The sequence below is a fragment of the Mastomys coucha genome, unplaced genomic scaffold (assembly GCF_008632895.1).
Source record: "Mastomys coucha isolate ucsf_1 unplaced genomic scaffold, UCSF_Mcou_1 pScaffold15, whole genome shotgun sequence".
NCBI lineage: Eukaryota > Metazoa > Chordata > Mammalia > Rodentia > Muridae > Mastomys > Mastomys coucha.
The window spans coordinates 141,820,695-141,831,426 of NW_022196897.1; the positions used below are offsets into that span (position 1 = coordinate 141,820,695).

General features: G+C 45.0%; 1 protein-coding gene across 5 annotated transcripts in view; it reads right to left on the reverse strand.

The window, feature by feature from the left end:
• LOC116091249 (ubiquinol-cytochrome-c reductase complex assembly factor 1) overlaps positions 1-10,732 on the reverse strand; it is a 91,674-nt gene extending 80,942 nt beyond the window's left edge. Inside the window, exons 1-3 of one of the 5 annotated variants that reach the window (XM_031372438.1) lie at positions 10,574-10,732; positions 10,125-10,354; positions 442-546 (exon numbers count right to left, since the gene is read on the reverse strand). In XM_031372438.1, the coding sequence (XP_031228298.1) occupies positions 442-546; positions 10,125-10,148 (129 nt within the window). In that variant the 5' untranslated portion in view covers positions 10,149-10,354; positions 10,574-10,732. Of the gene's footprint in view, positions 1-441; positions 547-9,922; positions 10,495-10,573 lie in introns of those variants that run through there. The other 4 variants (XM_031372439.1, XM_031372442.1, XM_031372441.1 and 1 more) reach the window with 4 other exon arrangements.

Genomic DNA, 10,732 nt, shown 5'->3' on the forward strand with positions numbered 1-10,732 from the left:
TGTGACATGCCATCCTCAGCTGTGACATGCCATCCTCAGCTGTGACATCATCAGACTGTGACATGCCACCCTCAGCTAAGTGCCACCACGGGAGGATTTAAAAGCAACGCCCCAGACTCTATACACTGGAAGAATCCGTCCTGAACCAATACCACAGAGACTCAGAGTGGTTTCGTGGGGCTTCTCCATCCCACAGGGTGGTTTGCCCAGGAATAAGATTTCATACCAACCAAAATAACAAACTTTATGGAGCTGGAGAGATGGCTAGTGTTCTGACTGTTCTTCCAGAGGACCTGGGTTCAATTCCTAGCACCCACTCTGCAGTTCACAACTGGCCTTAACTCCAAGATCTGACACCCTCACATGGACATACATGCAAGCAAAACACCAATGCACATGAAATCAAAATAAATAAATTATTTAAAACAAAACAGGCTTTACCTGGGAAGTGCTGGACAGAGTCTTGCTCCACTGTCGTTGGGTAGGAGACACTGATACCAGTTGACTGCATACTGGAACCCATTGGGAGATGCTAGTCTGGTTCCTCTAGAAAAAGAAACCATTGTCAGGAATCTGTATCAGAATTGAGCGAACTGGTGACATTATGCAACAGTAAGAAGTACAGCTTTGGCCGGGTAGTGGCCCACGCCATTAATTCCTACCCCTGGGAAACAGAAGTGAGGGGTCTCCATGAGTTTAAGGTCAGCCTGCATTGAGGGAAAAGAAATACATATTCACCCTTCAAGTCTGGCTCCTAGCAAGAGCTCCTAAACCTCCTGGAATTCAGGCAAGAGTGTTCTGTCCTTTGTAACAGCCACTTTCAAACATACTTGAAGCTAATGACTTGACTCTGGAGACAGAGGGCTAGTTGGGTAAAGGAACCAACCACTTCAACCTCACAACTGCCAGAGTGACACTGAGTGAAAGGTGTGTGGTTCCTATGCTAATCATAGAAATATACGTGCATCAACAACTTCCCAATGTCACAAAGTTGTGCATCAGCAACTTCCCAATGTCACAAAGTTAACAGATGGCAGCTTTTGGATTAATACTGGGACCCAGGTAGCCACTTCAGATCCCATGCACATTTAAGAGATCAAAAAAGAACAGGTTACCTTGAAGGTCCTTCTAGCTCTAATACTGGAAGTAGAACCATTAGGAGATGGGTGCGGGGGTTTGACTTAGTGGCTGAGAGCTCTGGCTACTTTTCCAGAGGACCCAGGTTCAATTCCCAGTACACACATGGTAGCTCACAACAGTCCATAACTCGAGTTCCAGAGGACTCAGTGCCTTCTTCTGGCCTCTGCTGGCACTTTTACTCTCCCATGTACAAACACATGAGTATTTAAAAAAAAAAAAAAAAAAAACGCAGTACAGTGGTGGCACACGCCTTTAATCCTAGTACGTAGGAGGCAGAGGCAGGTGGATTTCTGAGTTCGAGGCCAGCCTAGTCTACAGAGTGAGTTCCAGGACAGCCAAGGCTACACAGAGAAAAAGACCTCTCGAAAAGACCAAAACCCAAACAAAACAAAACAAAACAAATACCATATTTGAGGAAGGCACAATGACTTGCTACCATGCCTCCTGAGTTTGATTTGACTGAACCCACATGGTGGATGCAGAGCCAACTCCTAGAACTCATCCTTTGGTCTCCATACCATGATGCACATGAGCACGTTTATGTACACAAATACAAAGACAGATAAACAGACACATAGGCAGACAAGACAGACAAACAGATGAAGTCCAGAGTCATCTTTTAAAAAAATAAACATAAAGCCGGGCGGTGGTGGTGCACACCTTTAATCCCAGCACTTGGGAGGCAGAGACAGGTGGATTTCTGAGTTCGAGGCCAGCCTGGTCTACAGAGTGAGTTCCAGGACAGCCAGAGCTACACAGAGAAACCCCGTCTCAGAAAAAATAAATAAATAAATAAACATAAAAATAAAATATAAATAAAGAGCTTATTGTGGACTGGCAAAATGGCTCAATGGGTAGAGAAATGACCAGAGTTTGATCCTCAGATCCCACAAGGTGGCAGGAGAGACCAAGACCAGACATACGTATGATGCTATACTACACGTGTCTGCATTCACACACACAGATATACACAAAACAATAAAAAACAGCACAGCATAGAAAGAACCATAGGTTCAGAGTCAGAAAGTACTGAGTCTGCTCTTGGCTCCTCTAGTCATAAAAACCACATGAAATAACAAGCGTATGAGGTTTGGTCTCCTCTTCTATAGATTAAAGATGGAATCCAGTGCCACAGCTGCACCTTGTGGTTAAGCTGCACCCAATTCTTGAGGGCAGGAGAGTCCAGGGTGCGCTAGAGAACGGCATTTGAATGTTACATCTTCAGGCATTTTTGTGAATTGTCCCAGAAGCTCACAGATTAGATATGTCTCCAACAGGCCATCCACAGAAGCTTACTTCCAAATGAAAAGAGGAAGCGGCCGGGCAGTGAACACACATCTCTGGCCACTTCTCTAACATAGTAGCTGAAGCAGAAGGATTGTGAGTTCCAGACACGTCTGAGGTACACAAAGAGACCCCATTTCAAACAGAGTTAAAAGATTTTATTTCAGCTAACGTTCGACCTGTTGAAATGGTTTCCAAATGAGAGATGGTTACTGGTGTTTTCTTTTATTAAAACTGATATATTTGGGGCTGGAGAGATGGTTCAGTGAAGACTACCAGTTGCTCTTGCTAAGGGCCTGGGTTTGATTCCCGGTATCCACCTTATGACTCGTGAGCAACCTGAACTTTAGTTCCAGAGGATCCAATGCTCTCTTCTGGCCTCTGTAAGCACTAGACACACACATGGTGTACATACATACATATGTGTGTACATATATTCATATATATGTGTTTGTGTGTATATGTGTATATATAGTGTGTATATATATATGCCAAATATATATACAATGTGTGTATATATATATATACATATATATACATCTATACACACACATATATATACACACATATACATACAGGCAAAGATCCATATACAGAACAAACTGTTTTAAAAACAAATGACAAATTGATGACAGTCATTCAGTATCAGGTATCATTTCCTAAAAATGTAAATACAGGTTAAGATAAAATTCTCTGAGCCAGGGTCTAAAGAGGTGTGGGAAAACAGGAGGGAGTTACAAGTAGAAGCAAGGCAAGTTTAGACTGGAACTACAGCTTGGCTGGTACTGCACCATGACATGCATGAAGCCCTGGGTGCCATCCCAGCACCAAATAAACCTGGCATGTGCGTGTAGCCAGTAATCCAAGGAGGGGGAGGCCAGAGACCAGAAGTACAGAAGTACAAGGTCACTCTCAGTACTATAGGGAGGCTCAGACCAGCCTGAGATACACAAGATCCTGTTATTGAAGGGAAGAAACGGGAGAGAGAGAGAGAGAAAGAGAGAGAAAGAGAGAGAGAGGGAGAGAGGGAGGGAGAGAAGGAGAGAGAGAGAGAAAGAGAGAGAGAGAGGAGAGAAGAGAAATAAAACCTACTGACAAGTAGAATACTGTCTCGCCAAATAGAGATGATTAATTTCAACAAAGAAATTGATTTTAAAATGAGGCTAGGGGTGAGGGGCTAGGGAGATGATTCAGTCTGTAAAGTTCTTGATGTACAAAGGATCTGAGTTCAGTTCCTTAGTGGAAGCCAGCAGTGCAGACCTGCAATCCCAGCCCTGGGGAGGAAGAAACAGGAAGATCTCCCCATTGGCCAGCCGACCTAGCCAATCAGCAAGTTCCAGGTTCAGTGAGAATTCCTGTTTCAACTGGACATGTATAAACATATACATGAATGGTGCTAAGTACTGAAGTTCTTGTGAAGGGTTCAGTTGGTAGAGTGTCTGCCCAGTGTGCACAAAGCCTTGGGTTGGATCCCATGCACCCCCACAGGAAACTGGGCATGGGGCATGCATCTGTAACCTAATACTTGGGAAGCAGGAGCAGGAGCATCAGAGGTTCTAGGTCATCCTTGCTTACACAGAGGGTTTGAGACTACTCTGGGCTACAGGAGATTATCTCAAAAAGATTTTAGAAAATGTATTTAATCCAGAATTGAAATATACAACAATCAAAAGCATGGCTCAAAAGCAGAACTGAGAGCTGGAGAGATGGCTCAGTGGTTAAGAGCACTGACTGCTCTTCCAAAGGCCCTGAGTTCAATTCCCAGCAACCACATGGTGGCTCACAACCATCTGTAATGGGATCCAATGCTCTCTTCTGGTGTGTCTGTAGACAGCTATAATGTACTCACATACACAAAATAAATAAATAAATCTTTAAAAAAAAAAAAGCAGGACTGAGTATGAAAGACTGATGAGCTGAAGATACTTCAGTTGAGGTTATCCAGTCTGGGGAACGAAAGAGACCCACAGGATACCATCAAATGTACCACATATATATGATAGCAGGACTCCTGGGGGAAAGGCAATAAAGGGACAGAAAAGCAAACCAAGGACAGCAGGAGGAGGAGAGACGGCTCAGCAATAAAGAGTACAGGTTGCTTTTCCCAAGAACCTGAGTTTGACACCCAGCACCTGCATGACAGCTCATAACCACCTGTTACTCTTCTCTGGCCTCCACGGGCACATTGCACATGACGTACCATGCGTAGAAATACATTCAGGCAAACATTCATATGCATAAAATAAAATCTACAGATACACATACACAAAGACAACAGAAAATATTCCACGGTATATTTACTCTACAATCTAAGAAATTCAGCTACGGTCAAGTAGGACAAGCATAAAAAGATAAAACATAATCAAACTGTCAAAAGACAGAGGGGAAAAAAGAAGTGTTGACAACAGCAAGACAAGACTCATCATACACAAGGGGCCTCAGGAATGCCTGACTGATTTATCCTCAGAACTGAAGCAGCCAAGAAGCTCTGGGAGAAATCTTGAAAGTGTTGCATGAGAAAGACTGTCAGACCCTGAGCGTGTTGAGACATGAGTGCAATGCTAGCACCCAGGTCCCAAGGAAGAACCACGACAAGTCTCAGGCTAGTCTAAGTCACACTGTGGGACCCTGTCTCAAAAAGAAAGAGCGGGGGATGGGAACCAATAATGAAACTTTAATATCCAGCAAAACTATCAATCGAAAGTAAAGTGGAAGGTAAAACAAAAACTTCCCAGATAAACAAACACTGAGAGAACGTGTAGGCAGCAAACATAACCTACAAAACTTACTCCTTCCCCCACCCCACCCCCATAAATGGATGCTGGACGGGCTGTCAAGATGGCTCAGTGGTTAAAAGCACTGTTGTTCTCCCAGAAAACCTGGGTTCCATTCCCATCACACCACATGGTGACTCATAACTAGCTGTAATTCTGGTCTTGGAGGATCCAGCACCTTTTTCTGAGCTCAGTAGGCACCAAGCATGCATGTGCTGCGCATACACACACACACACACACACACACACACACAGGCAAAATACTCATATGCCTAAAATCACAAAATAATAAGAAGGGGATGCTGGACAGTAATTCAAATCTACATGAGGATACAAAATACACTGGTAAAGTTAACTACTTAAGTAAATAAATTTTTTTATTTTTTTTTTTATGTCTCTGGAGGTCTTTTGTGGGGTAGGAAGGGGAGTTTCAAGACAGGCTTTCCTTGTGTAGCCTTTCTGTCCGTCAACATGCACTGTAGACCAGGCTGTCCTCAAACACAGAGACCTTCCTGCCCCTGCCACTTCTGGGATTAAAGGCACAGATACCACTACTTGACTTTAGTCTCAATATTGTAATTTAAAAGATAATAATAAAAGACAATTATAAACCTGTGGCTATACATATAGATAGCTGCGATCTGAATGACAGTAGCATCATAAACAAGACGTAAATACAGCTATATAGAAGCATAGTTCTTATATCTCTAAAGTCAAGTGGGTATCAACTCAAGCTAAACTGTAATAAATTAGGGTGCTAATTATATCTCCAGTATAATCACAAAAACAATCCTCCTCCACCCCTCCCCCCAAAAAGTACTATAAAAACTTTTACCATGGGCTAGTTCTTATCCATAGTGCATCTGCCTATCACGGTGAGGCATTTAGGGCCAGCCTCGGCTACACCGAGAGTTTCCAGGAAGACCTACTTGAAACTTTTTTTTTTTTTTTTTTTTTTTTTTTTTTTTTTTTGGTTTTTCAAGACAGGGTTTCTCTCTGTAACCCCGGCTGTCCTGGTACTCACTATGTAGACCAGGCTGGCCTCGAACTCGGAAATCCGCCTGCCTCCGCCTCCCAAGTGCTAGGATTAAAGGCGTGCCTGCCTCCGCCTCCCAAGTGCTAGGATTAAAGGCGTGCGCCACCACCGCCCGGCTGAAACTTTTTTTTAAAAACCAAGCAAGTCAGGCATAGTGATCTTTAATCTCGGCAATTGGGAGGCAGAGGGAGGCAACTGTAACTCCCAGGAAGGCCAGGGCTATATAGAGACCACCTTCTCCCAAAAAGAGACAGACAGGAGGATCAATGCAAGTTCAAGGCCAGCCAGAGTTATAAAGTAAGACCTCACCCCACACCCAAAAAAGCAAACAGCTTGGTCATTTCTCCAGAGATACACAAATGACTGATATAGAAGCTCAACATCACTAGTTACTGTGGAAATGCAAATTAAAAGCACATACTGTTTCACTCCCATTAGAATGACTATTATCCAAAACAAAACAAACAAAAACTAAGCTTAGAGAAACAGAATTTGTCTGTTGGTGGTGGAACTATAAAACAGCACACCGGCTGCCCAGCTCCCAGCATCCACATCCTGTAGCTCATCCACATCCTTCCAGCTCCAGTGGATTCCATGAGCCACGCATTTATCTGTGGTGCCCATCCATAGAGTATTAAAAACAAATTTTAGGGGCTGGAGAGATGGTTCAGTGGTTAAGAGCATTGACTGCTCTACCAGAGGTCCTGAGCTCAATTCCCAGCAACCACATGATAGCTCACAACCATCTGTAATAGGATCGGATGCCCTCTTCTGGTGTGTCTGAAGACAGCTACAGTGTACTCATGTAAATAAAATGAATCTTAGCCAGGCAGTGGTGGCCCATGCCTTTAATTCCAGCACTTGGGAGGCAGAGGCAGGTGGATTTCTAAGTTTGAAGCCAGCCTGGTCCACAGAGTGAGTTCCAGGGACAGTCAGGGCTATACAGAGAAACCCTGTCTCGAAAAACCAAAAATAAAATAAATCCTAAAAAAATAAAAATAGATAAATAAATTTTAAAAACCCTTAAATGTAGGGATATAATTCTGTTGGTAGAGGGCTCTGCTTGCAAGCACAAAGTCTTGGGAGTTCCCTTCCTCCCACCATCTGAACCAGGCATAGTGGAGCACAACTGTAATCTCAGCACAGCGATGAGGTGAAGGGGGATCAGAAGTTCAGGGTCATACCCAAACTCAAGACCAGCCTGAGATATTTGAGACTCTGTCTCAAAAGAGAATAATCATCATCATCATCGAGACATAGCTTACATCATTGATTCTCTGATCAAATCAAACAGCAGTCACTGACTTAAACTCTGGGGTCACCAGGCGGCGGTGGTGCATGCCTTTAATCCCAGCACTCTGGGGGATGGAGCCAGGTGGATCTCTATGAATTGGTAGCCATCCTGATCCTGAGTTCCAGGACAGCCAAGGCTACACTGAGAAACCCTGTCTCAAACAAAAACAAAAACAAAAACAAACAAACAAAAAACAAAAACAAAGCAAAACTCTGGTGTCGGTGAGATGGCTCACTGAGAGAAGGCAGCCAGATGACCTGGATTTTATCTCTGGGACCCACACATTGTCATTTGACCTCCATGTTCAGTGTGGCATGTGTGCCCAGGCATGTGCGGCACCCACACACATGAAGAAATAACTCAGATCTCTGAGTTCAAGGCTAGCCTGATCTACAGGGCAAGCTTCAGGACAGCCAAAGCTATAAAGAGAAACCTTGTCTCAAAAAAACCAAGAAAGAAAAAAAGACAGAGAGATGAATAGAGGGAGGAAGGAAGGAAGGAAGGGAGGGATTGAGGGAGGGAGGGAGGGAAGGAGGGAAGGAAGGAGGGAGGGAAGGAGGGAGGAAGAAAGGAAGGGAAGGAGGGAGGGAGGGAGGGATGGAGGAAGGAAGGAGAAGCCTGAGGCTCAGAAAAGTCAGATGCTTAGGATTCTGTAAGCGAGTGCAGCCACCAAGGCTCTCCAGGTCTAGAGAGGCTCACCCGAGTGTGAGTGCACAGCCCAAGGCTCACCTGAGTGTGAGTGCACAGCCCAAGGCTCACCTGAGTGTGAGTGCACAGCCTCAGTCCCACTCCAATCAGGTGAGCCATAAACACCTGCTACTACTTTCTTTCATACAGATTTCCACCGTGAACTAGCCCAGGGAAGTTTTCAGAGCTTTATCACCATTGGTTCCAATATTTAAGATGGCCTCAGGGAATAAGCATGTAAAAGAGATTTTCCGGTGGGCGGTGGTGGCGCACGTCTTTAATCCCAGCATTTGGGAGGCAGAGGCAGGCGGATTTCTGAGTTCAAGGCCAGCCTGGTCTACAGAGTGAGTTCCAGGACAGCCAGAGCTATACAGAAAAACCCTGTCTCGAAAAACCAAAAAAAAAAAAAAAAAAAGATTTTCCTTATTTAATTGTGCATGTTTGTACCAAGAAAGATAAACAGGAAATAGAAAAATAGGCCCGCCTAATAGAGGGTAGGTGAGAGAGAGTTTTTATGAATGCTATCAGCAAAGAAACGAATCTGTTAAGAATCCCTACGCTCAGGGCTCAGGAACAAGAAATTTATGAGAGCTGTCAGAGAATCTCCAAGGTAAATCGAGGTGTTCATTTCAGGTCTCTAGCCCAACTTGCTTTCTCTTTCACCAAAATATCTGTCTTTAAAAATAACTTAAGGCGCCGGGCAGTACATTCCTTATCTAGCATGCATGAAGGTTAACCCTCACTTCACACACACAACACAACACACACCACACACACACACACACACACACACACACACACACACACACACACACACACACGAGCCCTTGCAGGTGTGCATACAGACATAGTTTGCAACAGGCCAGTTGCCATTTCCCCAGTCATCCTCAGAGCTCAATTCCACTTCTGCCTTAGTTAGCATGTGTAATTACTTCAGCAAATGAACCACTCTCTGGGTGACAGGAACATACCTCTCAAACAAAACCTCTTGAGCAGCAACTGAAGAAGCAGTTTGCTAGGATGGCAAGGAACATACATAAGTAGAGTGTAGTGTGAAATGATGTAAAACACATAAAGTAACAATGCAGAAGATAGCCAGAGGTAGGAATAGTGTCTGCTATGTAAAACCGAGCTCTTGACCAAGTTCTGACTTAAGCTACAAACTGCTTATCTATCTCTTCATGAGTAGGAATCGGCTTCACTCTGTCATTTTCTTAACTTGTCCTAGAAGTCAGTAGTGACTCTAAAGAGGATTTAAGGCCAAATCTCAGGTGGGAAGTGGACAGCGTTCCCCATGCATTTTAGAACCAGTCTAGAAGTCTTTCCTTCATTCATTCATTCAACAAGTGTTAGGCTGAGCCATATAGTATGCTGGGCAAAGAGAAAGCCACAGGGCGGTCTCTCCTGCAGCTTTTGCTCTAATAACTTATGCATTCCACTGAATTATTCAAGTAAAACTTCATTTAAAGTCTCTACAACAAATTCAAAGAACCTCAGAATCCAAAGGGGACTGCAAGAGATAAAATGTCCTTATTTTTCACATGGACTCGGGACCCTCCAGTACCTTACTCAAGGTCACACTGCTCGCTGTGACAGACATGGACTGGACCCATGTCCCCCAGTCCCTCCCTCCCGACTCCAATCAGTGTCCCACGTGTTTTTATCCCAGAGAACGATCCACATCACATAAAGATCCGAGGTCACTACCTTCTAAAAAAGTGGAGAAGCCAGGGCCAAAACAGGGGTAATGAGAAGTGGGAAGGTGCTTCAGTTTCCCTGGGGAAAGGCGACCACGCAACGGAGCTACAGCACAGGAACCCCCATTTCTCCCCTGCTCCTCCCGCCCCGCCCTCTCCAAGCCCAACCTGGAGACGCGCGTGCGTCTCTAGAAAAGTACTCCTGCACTCACAAGGACTCGCACCAGCAACGCCATGTTCCTCCGCAATCATTTCCGGGTGAAAGGTGGGCTTCCGGAATCCCGATCGTCACCACCCACTCAGCCTCTGTCTCCTTGCTAAAGGTAGTCGGGCTCTGGCGGCGGCGCAGGCGTAGTTGTAGCACTGCGCACCCGCGATTTTCCTGCGGTGGATCTGAATGTGGTTTCAGGACGGGAGCCTCGTCGCCGGTCTTAAGTCCCTGCTGCGCGTCACAAGGGCTCACGTTCTTCCTCTGCACACCCCCGACCTGGCCTCTCACACCCCTCGCATCCTTCGGTTAACCCCTAACAGCCATTCCTTTCCTGACTCCACCCCCAGGAGACCACAAGGCTCAGATGTCCCAGTAGTTAAAAAAGAGGCCGGGGAGGACCTAAGAGCACAGTCCGGGAAAGCCAGAAAAGAAGGGTTGTCGAGTGCTGACCTGACGCTTGGCAGAAGAGGAGCTTGAGGCTTGTGTTTGGCTGGCTAATACATCTTTGAATACTGATAGGAAAGAATTAGTAAAGGAACAACCAAGCGTGGTGGCACATCCCTTTAACCCCAGCACTCTCAAGAGGCAGAGACAGGCTGATCTCTTGAG